Source organism: Pectinophora gossypiella, chromosome 19, assembly GCF_024362695.1.
Source record: "Pectinophora gossypiella chromosome 19, ilPecGoss1.1, whole genome shotgun sequence".
NCBI lineage: Eukaryota > Metazoa > Arthropoda > Insecta > Lepidoptera > Gelechiidae > Pectinophora > Pectinophora gossypiella.
The window spans coordinates 5,582,339-5,600,797 of NC_065422.1; the positions used below are offsets into that span (position 1 = coordinate 5,582,339).

General features: G+C 39.6%; 1 protein-coding gene across 1 annotated transcript in view; it reads right to left on the reverse strand.

Annotated features, from left to right (window-relative positions):
• Positions 1 to 18,459, reverse strand: part of LOC126375539 (carbonic anhydrase-related protein 10) — a 71,642-nt gene that overhangs the window by 18,680 nt on the left and 34,503 nt on the right. Inside the window, exons 2-5 of the mRNA XM_050022517.1 lie at positions 12,048 to 12,145; positions 11,415 to 11,462; positions 5,480 to 5,616; positions 864 to 1,055 (exon numbers count right to left, since the gene is read on the reverse strand). Of these exons, the coding sequence (XP_049878474.1) occupies positions 864 to 1,055; positions 5,480 to 5,616; positions 11,415 to 11,462; positions 12,048 to 12,099 (429 nt within the window). The 5' untranslated portion in view covers positions 12,100 to 12,145. The remainder of the gene's footprint in view (positions 1 to 863; positions 1,056 to 5,479; positions 5,617 to 11,414; positions 11,463 to 12,047; positions 12,146 to 18,459) is intronic.

The window sequence follows — 18,459 nt, forward strand, 5'->3', positions numbered from 1 at the left end:
GGTAAGTCAGAATTAGATTTTTTTAAATTCATTTACACTATGGAAGCGATATTGCAGTAACCAATTTTGTCAAGTGTCATTAACTTTGTGGATGGATTGCTTCGTTGCTGATCGCTCGAATGTCCAAAAGTACGATGAACCCTGCTTCGGAAGGCACGTTAAATCGTTGGACCCGGTTACTACTTACAACTCCACGAGCCATGTCTGCACTAGTTTTCAAAACCTCTGTTTAATACAAATTCCGAAATTAACTTCTAATATGTACTTATTACACGCTATAATCGCGTAGTTTCCCGCTGAACACCTCGACATAGTTGTCTAACCGGCAGTTACTGGTTTGAACTGGAATGATCCCAACTATGCAATAGGACTGACCGCAACCGCCACCGTTCAGTTACGTCGGGTATGCGGCTCTACCTAATATCGTCTTCAGTTTCAAAGACATTTCAATCTGGCCAGCTTACATGCGTATTGATTTTCTACTAAGTACATAACATAAACAGCCTATATACGTCCCACTGCTGGACACAGGCCTCCCCTCATTTAACCGGAGGGGGTATGGGGCATACTCGCGGATTGGTGGAGGTGTTTTTACGGCTAATAGCCAGGACCAACCGCTTAACGTGCCCTTAGAAACACGGAATCATCTTACTTTTTCAGACAATCAGGTGATCCAAGCCTGAAAAGTCCTTACCAAACAAAGGACAGTCTCACAAAGTGATTTCGACAATGTCCCCATCAAGAATCGAACCCGGACCCCCAGATCGTGAGCCTTACGCTTTAACTACTAGACCACGGAGGCTGTTAATTTAAATATATGCTGCTTATATTTATATTACACTTATGTTGCACTAGAATGTCACCTCTCCAGGAAACGTGTGGTGGTCAATCTGGTGTTCAGAGCCCCTGTTGTCCTCCATGCCGTAGTGGAAGTAGATCTCCTCAAACTGGTAGCGGTAGGACAGGGGCCCTCCGCTGATGTTGACCTGGTGCTTGGAGTCCTTCTCCACCCGGAAGACTAAGGACTGACCCGTGTTCTGGAGCACGCCACTGACCTGAGTAAGAAAGGAGATGGTATTACTTTGCTTGGTTAAAAAAACTAAAGGTATCTTAAATCATATGGATTCCAGGAGGTGCTTGTTTAATAGCAAAAGGCTCGACCATGTTACTTACACATATACCTCTGGTACGGGTAAGGTGGTATGATCTTTTATCGTGTGGGTTGTGAGGTGGATTATCAATCCCATCAACCCTGGTATCAGGGTTACCATTGGTCCGCCAAAGGCCCCTGACATGGCTCATATAATGATTACTCACTTACATCAGTAAATAGTAACCGGGACCAACGGCTTAACGTGCCTTCCGAAGCACAGATCATGAGCCCATCGCTTAAACCACTGGACCACAGAGGCCGTTATATGGTGGTATGATAATAATATGTCATCTTAAAACTACTGGGTTTTATTTCGAAAAAAGAATAAAAAAGAAGTTCACTGCGGGATGGCGAGAAAAAAATAAAGATACAATATAATTTAGCTGCTCTAATATAATGAAGCACCTACCTCCGGGTAAACACACCAGGGTGTTAAAAAGGCCACATAAAAGCAATTCACCTGAAAGGCAAAATTGCTATTTGACATTGAAATTTGTTTGCATTACGCTCTTACTTTTATATGCGCAAAATAGATATCAAATAACTTTTCGGATGTGGCCTTTTTAACCCCTAATTCTAAATCTTTTAAGATGTAGAAGTAAGCGGTTTTGACTTTAGAGTTGGAATTATTCAATTTCAATAACACATGCCAAATCTTAAATGTATTTCATAAGCTGGAGTAACTTATTAAAAGGGGTTTTTAACTGACTTCTTGTTTTTATTATCGTGTCGTGTCATATGGAGCAGCTTGGAGGAATATGCTCCATACCCCCTCTGTAGATTAAGGGCAGGTTTGGGCACAGCAGTGGCCCAAACCTCCCCTTAATCTACCTTAAATCTATAGTTGTAAATAGGTAATTAGGTAGGTACATTATTTATAGAAGCTCAATTGCTTTAATGACCGTTACAAGCTATCAGGCCCCGCCTACAGACAGTCAAAACAAACGATTGATGAATTTAACATCAAGGTGTGTATCAAATGAGTCAAATGAATCACCAAAATGAGTGGTTTTGCGATGTGATCGTATCAATCAATCGGTCACACCTAGATTAAAGTCGAGCCTCGCTTTGAGTGGAGAATAGTGAAGATGACTTATTGCGGCTAGACACGCGAAGGGGAGGAAACCAAGGATTTAAATATTATGGAAATGACAACATCTTCTTCTTCGTCGTTCCCTCACTGCTGAGGATCGCGACCACAGGTTATGGTTTTCCACTCGGTACGGCTATATGCTGCGTGGACCGTCCTCTGTATGCTGCCGCCCACCGTCTTCTTAAGGATGTCAGACCACCTCGTAGGTGCCCTTCCTCGCAAAGTGACAATATGGATAGCATAAAAAATGTAGCATGGAGAATGCTACACTGACAAGAGCGTGGCTAAAAAAAAACCTTATTAAGCGTTACATAACTTCTTAATATTAAAAATTAAACATTTTTTTATGAAATGTAAAACTTAACACGTTCACTGTGTAACTGAAAATTGGATGTCGACCCCTCACGTGTAATATTATTTTTCGATAAACACATCGGGATTTATGTACTTACATAGAATACTATGTCAAGAAAAAATAATCTGAAAAACCTCCCGTCGGATATTCCCATTTTCCTAGTGCCCCACATATGGGACATATACGTATGAGTATTAAAATTATTGCTTCATACACAGTGAACGTGTTAAAACTAAAAAAGAATAAACTAAAATAGAAAGTCGGTCGATTTGCACGTTCCACCAGCGGTGGAGCATATGTAGGGTTTGCAGGTGACGAAGGTTGCTGGTTGCGCTGACAAGAAAATATGAATTTTTATTTTTTATTAAACAGTCTTTTAAAGTCGGTTTATTTATTTTTTTAATTTCGTTTATTTGTTCTTTATTTGTAAGTATACTTTATTGTGTGGACCTTTGTAGCCGGAAATAATGCTTTCGTTATTATTACTAAAACCGATAACTCTTCAGTCATGTGCGGGATTTGTTATTTTTTTATTTCTATTCCAGCACATAATTCCATTGTCGCTTCCAGTAAACCACTTTAAAGCAGAACTAGATAAATGGGGCGACGAAGGTTTCTGAACTTTTACTGTTATTATGTAACAGGCAGGAATATTTCGTGAGTAGATGGCGCTGTATCGACATTATCAGATATGCGCAAGATTACCAACTTTTCACATTAGATCAATATTTTTATGTAGATGCTTTTATAATTTCTTATCAGTACGTTTCGGACTTGAGTGTCTTTCGTTAACTTCATAAGTCTTCTTCGTGTGGGTTGTGAGAGGGATTGCCAACCTCATCAACCCTGGTATCAAGGTCATTATTGAGTTGCCACAGGCACCTGACATGACTCATGTAACGACTACGTACTTACATCAGTAATTAGGACTTGGGTCATGCAGCGATTACATACTTACATCAGTAAGTAGGACATAGCTCATATAACGACTACGTAGTTACATGAGTAAGTAGGACTACGCACTTACATCAGTAAGTAGGACATGGGTCATGTATTGTAACGACTAAATACTAACATTAGTAAGTAGGACATGACTCATGTAGTGACTACGCACTTACATCAGTAAGTAGGACATGGCTCATGTAACGACTACGCACTTACATCAGTAAGTAGGACATAGCTCACGTAACGACTACGCACTTACATCGTTAAATAGGTGTTCGCTATTGAGTGACAATAAACTATTGTTATTTGGTTAGGAGGTCGTAAGGTCAGGCAGGATAGTTAGGTTCGTTCTTAGTCTGCGATTAGTTAGTAGAGGTCATACTCGTCACTCACATTATTGATGTCGTGAGATAGCATGCTACATTACAATGCTATTAGTAAACTTTTAGTGCAATTATTGATCTATGGGTTCCTACACTATTTATACTGTGTATTGCGGTGAACTATACAAAAAAAAAAAAAACATTTATTTGCAGACAAAAAAGTCCATAGATGGTTAGTACAAAAGAAAATCTTACACACTATGTTAGATATATGATAATAGGAGGTAAGAATAATATTGAAAAAATAAAATAAAATACTTAAAATAAAATAAAATGTGAGTACACCCCAGTTAGACACCGGGAAAACGAGAAACTATGCTGAGAGACTATGCTATGCTAACGGGGAACTATGCTGTACCAGTGATAGGTAATATTTATTGTTAGCAAAAACAAAACGGATTGATGTGCCCAATGCGATAAAAAATAAATCCAGTCAAAATGCGCTAAAATTGGAATATTAATTACTTACAAATAATTTACTCAAAAATATTAGATGAAATAACATAACATAAGCGCAGTCAGAGGTACTTTCGTCGTAAGATGAACTAAGTACCCACGCCTCACCGACAATTCTGTTAGACCAACTTGATAGGTCGTGAGTCATTTCGCCATCTATAATGGTCGAGCCAACTTCTTCTAAGATCTAAAAACACATTTATCGCAGCCACAATACTTAAATGACGTCACATAGTTAGTTTCAAGTCAAAACACGGTTATCATAATATGTTGTTAATGAGCGTTTTCATACAAAATGAAGGTATTAACATTGCACACGGTAATCCTATGCTAAAACATGGTAAGCTGGCGCGATAGTCCGCGCTTATCGTTGCATGCTTTTTGTATGTACTACCTATAATATGTAAACTATTATACCTAGCGTGGCCTTGTTATACACAGTGATGTGCTGTTCCGGGTAATATTCCCAAAATGGGAAAAGTCCTTTTGTAGAAACTCTTCACTAGCAAGGACACTGGCTGCTTATCTTTTTTAAATTGTTCTTTCTGATACTCTGATTTCATCTGCCTAGAAGTTAGGTAATAAAGCTCTTTTTACCGACTTCAAAAAAGGAGGAGGTTCTCAATACGACCGTTTATTTTATTTTTTTAATTTTAGTTAACTTTTGCGCCTTTTTACTGCTGGGAACAAAAAAAAAAACTGCCTGGAACGTTACCAAAGTGGAAACATTCGCGGGAATGGCGCGTCACTTGTTATACAGCACTTTCTTAGGTACCACCTACTGTCGCCTTGGAGCCTAGATTCATGGCTGAGGACGAAAATAGACCCTGATAGAATATTGTAGGTTTCATGCTGCGTGATAAGCAGATAAGCACCATGAAACCTATAATATTCTAATATGAATCTAGGCTCCAATGCGACAGTAGGTACGAGTACCTAAGAAAGTGATCGTGTAAACTCTAATATAATGTTTGCAATCTTTTTTAGAACGAGATCCCGAAAATTTCAAAATCTCGAGAGATTGATATTGCCAATCCTGCGGGATCTCGAATTTGCGTTCTCGAGTCGGGATTTCATTCCCTAGTGGACCTTACCTTATGTTTGTCAAACTGGATATCTCTTAGCCAAGGATCGAAGAGCAGTTTGTCTGGTTCGATGTTGACGGGGCTCTGACGCCGGCCCTTGTTGCACATGCTCCATTGAGGGTTGATCAGACCCCAGAATCCGGGACCTGCGAATATCATGTTCTCTTGTTAGTTGACCTTAGAAGTAACATTTTTAATAGACTATTTATGGACAGGCGAAAAAAAAACAGCACGCGTTCAGCAGCTAATCTGCCCATGTCTTTGAAACCGACAGTTTTTTTTTAGTTTTGAAGGGTTTGCTCTTGGCCCCAGACTTGCCCGAAGGTATTGACGAGGCCTAAGACAGAGCAGAATTTTGTGACACCGTACAGAATACTCAGAGGGAGGATTCTAGGGTAATATCGAGTGGAAGTTTCCGTCGCAAAATCCATGATTTTTTGTGTTTTTTTAAATTATTTTCAATTTTATACTTCTGCGGAAAATTTATAAAAATTTTAGTGTTGGTTTTGATTATTTTCAGTTCTATACTTTTACGACGAAAAATACCACTTGTCTGAATCATTCCTCTGTGTTAAAATATTAAAAAGGCAATGGGCTGATTACCTTCCACCATTCAGTCTATCATATACATATATCCATTAAGCCAATTTAAGGGACTAAAAGTGACTCAAGTTGTCTTCGGATTGCTAGTGGTCCTATCCACCCCATTGGGGATTAAGATGTCAGTTTATGTTAATGTTGAATGTTTATACGTAGACATAATGTCACAGCCACAATCCGTATAAAAGCTATATTCTATATCGGCTCCACGTGCCGTGGCACCCAACACCGCGCGTGGCGAGAATTATATCGAGGGGGAGGGGTTCGACCAATAGCCGTAGGACGTCTATCTACTGTAGATAGCATTCGCGGCGTCTATTAGTCGAAGCCATCGATATAACTCGCACCGCGCGCGGCATGGTTGTCGTGCAGACTCCGCTAGGATGATAAAATGCAGCTGAACGCTTTCCCTACTCTAGTACCTTTTTGACGTTTTTTATTGTAGATTTGCCGTCTCTTCTTCTATCCCCGTAATTGACATTAACTACTTAATATTTTTTTGTTTTCCCCGAAGGGTAAGGCAAAGGGAACTATGCCCATACAGCCATGTCTTACGTATTTTTTTTCCTTGATGATTAATGAAATGATGAAAGGTAATGATGATGAAACCTAAGCCTCCACCCTCGGAGTAGACTCCTACTCCGAACCCCAAACGAATTAACTCAAAAGTCCGCATAAACTTTCGAGTTATGAAGCGGCTTCTTGGCACGAAGCGAAAATACACTTTGTTTATTGAATACTCCGATATAATAACACTCGCGAATGTCTTCCGACTAACTTAATGCGATCATTAACCACAAAACACCACTTCGTATTAATTATTTAGATTATTCAATGAAGAAAGCAACTGTCCGGTCCCGTTTCCCGCCAAAAAGCCTGACATTAACTACTTGGCCGGAAAAATAAGGAACGCTGAGTTGTCTCACCCGGTGCGCATATAAAAGTAAGTGCGCATTGCAAACAAATGTCAAATAGCAATATTGCTTTTAACCCCTCTGTACTGTAGGTAGCACTTTTTATCATCGTAATTATACCCAAGTAAGTAAATTTAGAGCGATTCATGATATTTGAAAGGGGTCACTCTATTACATTGAGGTCCTAATTAAGCAGGGATGTTGATGACAAGTCATTTTAGTTCAACCACATAGATACCATCTTAATGATCGGGCATATTAAGAAATTATAGTCGTATGTTATGGTAGAAAATCAATAACTATGCACAGTTCTTCTCTCGTATGGGTTGTGAGGTGGATTACCAACCTTATCAACCCTGGTGTCAGGCTTACTATTGAGCCACCAAAGGCCAGTGACATGGCTTATGTAACGACTACTTAAGTCAGTAAGTATTAACCGGGACCAACGGCTTAACGTGCCTTCCGAACGGATCATCTTACTTTCGGACAATCAAGTGATCAGCCTGTAATGTCCTAACCAAACTAGGGATCACAAAGTTATTTTTGTGATATGTCCCCACCGGAATTCGAATTCCCTGTATGCACTATGGGAGTGCACCCAAAGACAATCCCCGGTTCGTGTAGGACTATTGCAGATTATGGGAACAAAGGGAACTGGGCTATTGAATTGAGGGTTAGTGGACCGGGATACTGGGGCTTTGGGGGAAATAAATCTTTTTCGTAAACCATCTACCTATGGTATGGTATGATATGTACCTTTATATATAAATAATAAATTATTGAGTCACTTAAGACATGGCTCATATAACGACTATTTACTTAAGTAAATTGTAGCTGGGTCCGACTGCTTGACGTGCATTGGCGTGGCTGTCTACCTCGATAGCTTGTCTTCGAATTCGGATACTAGCGTCTGCCCGCTTCGTTAGAGATAACAGACATCAGTTTATGTATATAGAAACATTTGCAGCACATTCTCAATAGTTTATGGTCCCCAAATATCGGAATGCAGTTCGGTCGAACGCTGCAGATTTAGCCCGGGCGAGCTGCGCATAAATCACTATGCACCGATGGTCTAAATAGGTGCTATTGCTAGCCATAGGATACATTTTACACTTAGGCCAGGCGCGCACTACGAGTTCATCGCCGCGCGGCAGAATTGAGCAGCGGCATAATGTCGCACTGTACTGCGCCGCTGCGGCGGCTCTGCCGTCAAGTGCGCGCAATACAATTTAACACTTTCAAGGACAGAACGTCCAATGACGTTCCGATCCCAAGGTGTCATAATTACCTATTATGAACCATCAATGACCCATGATCTCTGTCCGTGAAAGGGTTAAAACTGTTTGGTATAGTATTACAGTGCGACATTATGCCGCAGCTTTTTTCTGCCGCGCCGCGAAAAACTCGTAGTGCGCGCCTGGCCTTAGCTAAAGATTGCTATATCTAGTTGCTAAGTACGTACCTCACCTACCTATGTTTGTAGATGTTCAACCGATTGTTAAGTGAAATTATCATGAAGCGAAAACATACTAATGAGTACATTTTTTTTTTGAAAATTACATACAAACTCTGTACAGCGCCATCTATATTTTTTTGCAGACCGTAGCCTGAAAAGGCCCTAATTTGAGTACTCGGAAGAAGATGTACTAAGTACTCACACGATTTATCGATAGGTGCTAATATGTGAACCCAAATAAGTCATGTCGTTCTGTCAAACTACGAAGAAAATCACGTGGCGCGCATGTTAGGAAAAAAACAAACTTATCGATTTCGACAATATTTATTGTATCGATGAGTATTTTTTTCACGTTGCGCAGTTTTGCCCTGCAGGTCAGACTCAGAGCACTGAAGTATCTAATTGGATGTGACGAAGTTATGTATATTCCTGATTTGGACAAATTATATTTTTTTATCGGTATTTACTGTAATTATCTTCTTGGTCACACAGGCGCTTCTGTAAAAATAAACCGGACCTGTAGAATCTTCAGGTTAGGTAAGCGGACCCTGTGAAAAACGGGATAATGCTAGGGAGATGATGATTTGCTGTAATGGTCTTGGATGTACGGTCACGAGTACTAATATACACTTTGAAACCATGTCACATTAACTTTTTTGACGAATTGAACTGTAAGTCTCAATAAATGTCAAATATGATAGTGCGACAGGGTTCTAAAATGGGTAACTGTAACTATAACTGTACAGTCATGAGCAATATCATGTACCAGGAATTTAAGTGGAAACTTTGAAAGGATCAAGAATTTATCGGCGGTTTTTATTTATTAATTTTATTATAAATGTTTAAACAAATGTACATTTGTTTAAACATGTACAGTATGTATTTATTATTGTATATAATAATATAATAATATATTGTATTTATTATTGTACAAATGTACATTTATTTAAACATTTATTATTAAATTAATAAATAAAAACCGCCGATAAATTCCTGATCCTTTCAAAGTTTCCACTGAAGTAGGGCACCATGACCAATCAAAATTCCAATTGGAGCCGTTAGTCAAATATAAAAGCCGTATAAAGGCTATTCATACGGACATAGTTTCATATTGAATGGGAATTTCGGGACACCGCAAAATTTGCCCATCACAGTGCATTGAATCGTGCGTAATGTGACACTAGGGTGTCCTTTCGTACTATCATTACCGGATATCATTTCCCGGGTCATCATTACCCGGGTCGGCGTCATTACCATCCCATTAGATTTTTTTTGTGCGAATCAAGTGGGTTTTCGTCGTCAAATAAAATGATAGTGAAGTGTTTATTGTTTTAAATGGAGAAAATTAGTTTTTAGAACGGTCTTCTTGTTCTATCGTGTGGGTTGTGAGGTTTACTAACCTCATCATCTCTGGTGTCAGGGTTATTATTGAGCTGTTGGTTTTTTAAAATGTTGGAATATTATTTTGTAGATAATATAAATACTTTTTTAGGCTAGATAGGATAAGAGTTTTTAGCCTACCTTTTTAAGACTTCTTAGGCATTACTAATTTACTTATTAATTAATTACTAGCTAAAGTAATATAATTATAAAATACAAAAAGGTTCTTCTCTTCTATCGTGTGGGTTGTGAGGTGAATTACTAACCTCATCAACCCTGGTGTCAGGGTTACTATTGATCCGCCAAGGCCCCTCACATGAAAAAGGTTAGTATATACATACATACATAAACACCCTATATACGCCCCACTGCTGCGCACAGGCCTCCCGTCAATCAACCGGAGGGGGTATGGACGGCGTAAGTAGATAACTTATTCTTACTCTTAACTAGGTATTTGATTGCATTGTCTACTATTATGTTCATTCGGTTGTAACATAATGTTGTTTTTTTAAATCAGTGAGTTTTAAAATTGTATAATCTATTGGTAAACTCAAAAAAGGGCGGTCCAAAGAGACCGGGCGACGTTTGGTTGACCGGGAATCAAAAAACTCTTGGCTTGTCATGGGGGCAAGCTACAGAGGCTGCAAAAGGTCGCGAGGAGTGGAAATCTGTTATTCGAGCCCAACATACCAACAGAGGATAAAAGGATTAGAAGAAGAAGATTTAGACTGTTGGTTGCCCAAATAAATTGCTTAACCATAGGAATAAATACCTCATATTATTTTTTCTTTTTTTTTGACGTGACTTATTGTAGATTTGCCGCAGATGGCATTAACTTGGCCGGACAAATGGGGAGTGCTGAAGGCTCTCATCCGGTACAACGTTTAAGACAACAGACCTGAGGGTGCCCAGTTGGGTGCATAACTCGGCTCAGGGCGTCGTCTGAGAGGAAAAATATTTGAAAGAATTAATCGATCCTAGTGGGTCGATAGCGATAAGCACTGATTGAGGGAAGTCATCGACCACGTCAGCGGGGTCGATATCGGGGTCCTGAAATTTTGGTGTCGCGAGCTGATCGGCTGCCTCTATGGCTAGAGTAATCGGGTCGTCGGGATCGTATATTACGTCCTTCGGTCGCCGATATTCAGTACCGTCCCTAAGCAGGATGTATTTGGAAGCCGCAACTACCAGGGGAATTGGGTGGTGCGGAGCAGAATCAAAAAAACGTTTTGAAGCTATTTTGAGCCATTGGGCAATGGTTGGCAGAACGTATTGATTTAGTGTTAAGTACAAATGTATTTCTTTTCAGAAGGGGTTTCACCTTAGCCTAAAATAGATAAGGGTACGTTTGGGGAGGGACTGAGCCTGTAATGATACGGGTGACCGAACTATCATTAAGATGGTATCACTGTACATCATTACCAGCCGTCATTACCCGGATTGTTCCGGGGTTTTTTGAATAAAAACAAGTGGTGGTCAACTCTAGTGTAGTTGATAATAATATAAGATATGAAACTAATAATTTTGGAAGTATTATTAGGGTGTATATAGGTAGGTAATTATTTTTAAATGTAACGTGTGAGTTTTTACTTACCCGATATTCCATCGTATGTCCACCATTCTTCCCAACTACCTGATATGTCTGAAAAAGAAATTAAATATTTAAAACTCTTTTGTTTTTACTTGAGGATACTTAGCAACTACGGTCACGAGCATTAATATTAATATGTATACACTTTGGTACCATGTCACATTAACTTTTTTGACAAATTGAACTGTCGGTCTCACTAAATGTCAAATATGTTAGTTCGACAGAGTCCTAAAGTGGGTACATTATTTTGCTCATGACTGTACATATAAGACTCTGGCATGCTCCGGTTAATTGAGGGGAATCATGTGCCCAGCTGTTCTTTTCTTCTATCGTGTGGGTTGTCAGTTGGATTACCAACCCCATCAACCCTGGTGTCAGGGTTACAATTGAGCCGCCAAAGGCTCATGGCTCATGTAACGACTACTAACTTGCATCAGTAAGTAGTAACCGGGACCAACGGCTCAGCAGTGCCCAGAAGAATTGTAGTGTTGATAGCGACGCCCCGAACGGCGACTGCTTGACAATAAGGCCACTCGCCGTAAAGAGACTCGCCGTAGCGAGGGTCGCCGTTCGGAGAATCGCTGTCAACGCTACAATTCTGGGCCGTATTTATACTGTTTGTGTAATTATGATTACCTTTGACAGTGGCGCACAGGAGTGTCAGTATAAAGAGCGAGCATTCTCGCATCGTGTCGATGCGGTGTCGACACGCTACCGCATCGGAGGAGACGACCCTGCAACAATTAATATGAAATTAACACATAACTTAACATTTTTTTTTGACGTGACTTATTGTAGATTTGCCGCAGATGGCATTAACTACTTGGCCGAACAAATGGGGAGCGCTGAAGGCTCTCACCCGGTCACTCAAATTTATGACAATTCATCATCACATCACTAATTTAAGAGCCACGCTCTTGTCGGTGTAGCATCCTTCATGCTACTTTTTAGGGTATAATAGAGCAGTGGTTTCCCTCTTACCTTCCGCTCAGATAGGTAATTATCACGAAAAAATCTGAACAGCACCATTTATGTTGTTTTGAGAACGTAGTCTGAAAATTGTAGCACAAGCTGAGCCATTTCCTTTTGCCCGTATTCGCAATATTCATAATTACTTAGTTTATATAGAAAATGTAAATTGTTACTGGCAATAAATTTATTTTATTATTATTTATTTATTTATTATTTGTAGAAAAAAGTTCTTTTTTGTAAAGTCGGTTAAAGTGGAAGAGCGTTGCGTGTAAGTCGGCAATCAGGTAACGTGGTTAACTCATATTTGTCTTCAGTGGAGGCTTACAGTCGTAACGGCGTTAATTGCCTTGTTTCAGTAACTACACTGAATTTCGTCGGATTTTACGACTGGGAATAGAATTTCTTTCTATATCTAACTAGCTGTGCCACTGGCATCGTCCATATGGATATAACATAGGCTCACGGGTACATCCCAATTAGGGTAGTCAGAGGTACATCCATAGCAAGATGAACTAAGTATCCACAGCTCACCGAGCTTTCAACGGCCTCTGTGGTCCAGTGGTTGAGCGTTGGAGTCACGATCCGGAGGCCCCGGGTTCGAATCCCGGTGGGGGCATATCACAAAAATCACTTTGTGATCCCTAATTTGGTTAGGACATTACAGGCTGATCACCTGATTGTCCGAAAGTAAGATAATCCGTGCTTCGGAAGGCACGTTAAGCCGTTGGTCCCGGTTACTATTTACGGATGTAAGTGAGTAATCGTTACGTGAGCCATGTCAGGGGCCTTTGGCGGCTCAATTATAACCCTGATACCAGGGTTGATGAGGCTGGTATTCTACCTCACAACCCACACGATAAGAAGAACCGAGCTTCCGAGATATATATATATAATGGTCAAGCTAATGGTGTCATTGAAAACTACATTTAAGATAAACATAAAGTATAGTATCTACCTAGAAGATAAAAAAAAAAAAAAAAAATTGGAATTTTGTTCGTTTATAAAAACTAAACATTTGTAAACAAAATAATTCAATACAAACCATTTTGCTTCCTAAGTACCGTAGAGATACGGGAAAAAAGATACAGTTGGCAAAGGAAATTACCCGCTTATCAGCCACCGCAGCCATCTTACAAGATAAAGCTAATGCTTGTGAAATTACAGCGAAGTAACCCAGCTCGCGGTCCCAGGTTTTAATCCCGGTGTCGCATTAAAAATGAAGTTATAATCATTTTAGTTTAGTAGGCCGGATTTTCTGTTGTAATAAATTATATGGGAACGAACATTATGATATACCTTATATGCATATTGATATCACGTCGTTTCCAGAATGTGTACCCTGTTCATCATCACCAGCCCATTAACGTCCCCACTGCTGGGGCACGGGCCTTCCCTATGGATGGATAGGGAGATCGGGCCTTAAACCACCACGCGGGCCCAGTGCGGATTGGTGGTTATTAACGACTGCTAATGCAGCCGGGACCAACGGCTTAACGTGCCTTCCGAAGCACGGAGGAGCTCGAGATGAATTTTTTTTGTGGTCACCCATCCTATGACCGGCCTTTGCGAAAGTTGCTTAACTTCAACAATCGCAAGCTCCTCCCCTGTGTATTCTGTTAATGGCAATAAACTCGCCCCCAATTACAATGAGTGGGTGTACCTAAACTATACACCACTGCCTACCCTTTTGCGGATACAAGCGTGATACTACGTTATCTCGTTTTTTAATCCAGTACAGTATATTCTAAAATGTATTAATGTTACATTTTAATACATTAACTCATGCCTATTTCTCACCGGGGTAAGCAGAGACTATGGAATTCCATTTACATTTTAAACTAATTCAAAAACTATTTATTGCAGAAAGCTAAACATAACATCATCCTCCTAGCATTATCCCGTTTATCACGGGGTCCGCTTACCTAACCTGAAGATATGACAGGTCCGGTTTTATACAGAAGCGACTGTCTGTCTGACCTTCCAACCCGCGAAGGGAAAACCAGCCCAATACAGGTTAGGTCACACCTCCGAAAATGCATTTCTCGGGAATGTGGGTTTCTTCACGATGTTTTCCTTCACGGCTGAGCGCGTGATAAACATAACAAATAAGACAAATATATAAGAGACAGAAGTTATACCATAGGCAGCCTTATGCTAATCAGCAATTTCTAATCGACACATTCACACAAACAAAACAGGCTTCTAATCTTAAATCTAAGCTTTCAAGCCAAATATCTCAAAGGCTTTCGGGGGGCAATCTTCGGTCGTTAGCCCCGCCTACTTCCGGTTAAACACGATACCGTCACTTCCGCTACGAGTTACCCTTTACTGAACGCTATCGTTTTGATTCACTTAAAGAATGAGGTGAGATCGTTTAAGTATGATTTGTATTGACGAGGTAGCATTAAGGGTTGCAAACGAGCTGTGGTTATCGGATTAAGCGGGTTTTTTTTTAGTTATAACTGATTTGGAATTTATTCGTAAATGGAAGTAAAGACTCTAAACCTACACATTATAATTTACTGAGCGTTTTACGCCGAAATTTACATTCGTTGCGTGTTTATAAAAATGTACATAAAAACAAAATCATATTCCTATCATTATCCCGTTTTTCACAGACACATTATAATTTACTGAGCGTTTTACGCCGTAATTTTCATTTGTTGCATGTTTATAAAAATGTTTATAAATAGACAATATTATAATATATATATTCCTATTCCTATATCATATTTCTATCATTATCCCGTTTTCCAAAGGGTCCGCTTACCTAACCTGAAAATTTGACAGGTCCGGTTTTTTACAAAAGCGACTGCCTGTCTGAGCTTCCAACCCGCGAAGGGAAAACCAGTCCAATATAATATAGGTTAGGTCACTTACCACCGAAATACGATTTCTCGGGAATGTGGGTTCCCTCACGCTGTTTTCCTTCACCGCTGAGCATGACATGTGATAATCATTTATGATCCAAACATGAATTCGAAACACAAATTCGACAATCATTCCTTTAGGCCTGTGCTGGATTCGAACTTGCGACCTCAAAGTGAGAGGCAAGAGTTCTAACAACTGGGCTACCACGGCTTCGGTGTAAAAATAGTACGAATAAATAGTTAAGATGGTGCGAGCCATTGGTTCTCCGCGTCGATGACGTCATCATAGTTTATGTCTATATTCAGTGATGTTCCGTTCCCTGGAATGTTTCTTTTCTTTTTTTTTAATTGTTCTTTCTTGTACAGTCATGAGCAATATAATGTACCCACTTTAGGACTCTGTCGCGCTAACATATTTGACATTTAGTGAGACTTACAGTTCAATTGTCAAAAAAGTTAATGTGACATGGTACCAAAGTGTATACATATTAATGCTCGTGACCGTACTCTGGTCTTATCTGCCAAAAGCTCTTTTTACATAAGTTTTACACCTTTTTACTGGCGGGAACGTTCCCGAAGTGGATACATTCTCGGGAACCTACCTCGTCATGTTCCTGTTGTAAAGAATCTTTAATAGTAACCCGGACTGCTTTCTTTTAAACTTTTTCTATTTGGTATTCTGATAATGGTGCTAATTCCTGTAAATACCATCTAATTTTATTTTAAGTTATATCTGTCATTTTCTTATCCGCCGAAAAGGAAAGGGACGGGTAATCGACAAGCATAAAATTTATGGAACACACGTCAATTTTAAGCACAAATCTAAAACAACCGTCTAAAAATTTTACATTGGCCAATAACCCGACACAGTTAGTAGACAGCATGTCAAACGGATTGCATACCAATGACGTACCTTTTTGATTCGCTCGGGTTATTCATTCATTTACTCATTCTTCCTAAAATTAAGAGCTGTGAATCATCCGTCCCTTTCCTTTTCGACGGATATGAAACTGACGGATATAACTTAAAATAAAATTAGGCGGTGTCTGCAGGAATCGGGGCCACTATCTGCCTAAAAGCTAGGCAATAAAGCTGTTTTTACATAACTTTTGTGCCGTTTTACCTTTTTTACGGCGCATCACTTGTCATAAGTTTATATGTATGTATTTAAGCTATATTGTATACAAATCTTGCAATGGTATAGGACATCGTTCAATAACCGGTCTCAGGGGATTCGTCGCCCGTCTGGCGTCTACTCTGACCGAAAACATAACTGCAATACAGAGATACAATTATGAGATGTAGACAGTATCAATTTCTTTATTAAATACTTAAGGCCTTCATGCCTTGTTAAGACATTGGCTGATCAATCGATCGTCCGAAAATAAAATGATCCGTGCTTCGGAGAACACTTAAGCAGTCGCAAGCAGCCCCTACCAAGTTACAAGCTTGATACTATGTAAATGAAAATCATCGATGACTCACCGGGTATCGAATCTGGGACCTTTGCTGTGATTGCAAGAAACCATTTTAAAAAAACTCGACGATGAATTATAATAAAAACCGCAACAAAATTTGCAAAATAGCTTTTGAAAAAAGCATTTGCAAAAATAATAAATCTAAACCGTCTTCACGCAATTGCACACGAATTGAACCCTATTGGTTATCATAATAAGACTGAGAGAGCTTTGGAGGCTTTGAGGGTCGTTAAAAGTGTTCGCAGCGGGACCGGAAGTGAACAGCGGTTGGTAGACAAAGCTCGTTGCTAACCGGAAGGGGGTGTATCTTGGACGGGTTTCTAGTTAACTTGCCAACTGAGCTTTTTCTTTAAGGCTTTAATTTATATTCAGCCTATTTACATGCCAGTTAGCAACTTGGTTTAAATAAAACGATAGCAAGGCTGTTTAGAAACTTAAATACGCCAAGAAGAGACAATAGTACTAATAATACTACATATAGAGGGGGGACATTCTCTGCCCCGCACCAATACGAGTTAGGAGCGAGCTTGATTTATGTCACCATAAAACTTCTTCTTCTTATCGTGTGGGTTGTGAGGTGAATTACCAACCTCATCAACCCTGGTGTCAGGGTTATTATAGAGCCGCCAAAGGCCCCTGACGTGGCTCATGTAACGATTACTCAAATCAGTAAACAGTAACCGGGACCATCGACTTAACGTGCCTTCCGAAGCACGGATCATCTTACTTATCAGACAATCAGGTGATCGGCCTGTAATGTCCTAACCAAACTGGGGATCACAAAGATGATTTTTGTGATATGTCCCCACCGGGATTCAAACCCGGGACCTCCGGATCGTGAACTCAACGCTCAACCTCTGAACCACAGAGGCCGTAGGCCAAAACTACTACTACTCGTAGTTACTGTTAATGCTAATTCCGAATTATGGTGTCAGAATCAGAATCAGAATCATTTATTCAACGTAATTATCATGGATAAACTTGTTGAAGGTCAATGTAACATTTTTGAATTTACGTCGTTTCGCAAGGTGTTATGGCTGAGGAGAAGAAATGACAAGAAACTGCAACAGCAACACATCTTTTAAATTAATGAGGGTACATTACAAGTTATTTAATAACTAGAGGAACACATTCAATACCAGACATTTTTATCATTTAGGTAATCATTAATCTTATAATAGGCTTTTTTACATAAAGTAAGCTTCACGTGAGCTTTAAATTTGTTCTCTGACAAATTTAAAATATTATCTGGTATTTTATTGTAAAAACGTATACATAACCCCAAAAAGATGAATTTAATTTACTTAATCTAGAATTTTGAACAACAATTTTATTTTTATTCCTTGTATTGTAAGTAGTTGACAGCGACTCCCCGAACGGCGATTCCCGCTACGGCGACTCTCTTTACTGCGAGTGGCTTGGCGTCGCGTGTCTCTACGGTGTTTTCGCTTTATTTTCCCTCTACATCCAGCGATATTTTTTGTTGTAAGTATAATATTTACAGTTATGGTGAAAACTTTTTAGGAAATGAACCAACAAGACGAACATTAGGAATTAAGAAAACAACGATCATTCATTTTTAGAGTTCCGTAGCCAAATGGCTAAAACGGAATCCTTATGGATTCGCCATGTCTGTCCGTCCGTCCGCCCGTATGTCACAGCAACTTTTTTCCGAAACTATATGAGTTATACTGTTGAAACTTGGTAAGTAGATATATTCTGTGAACG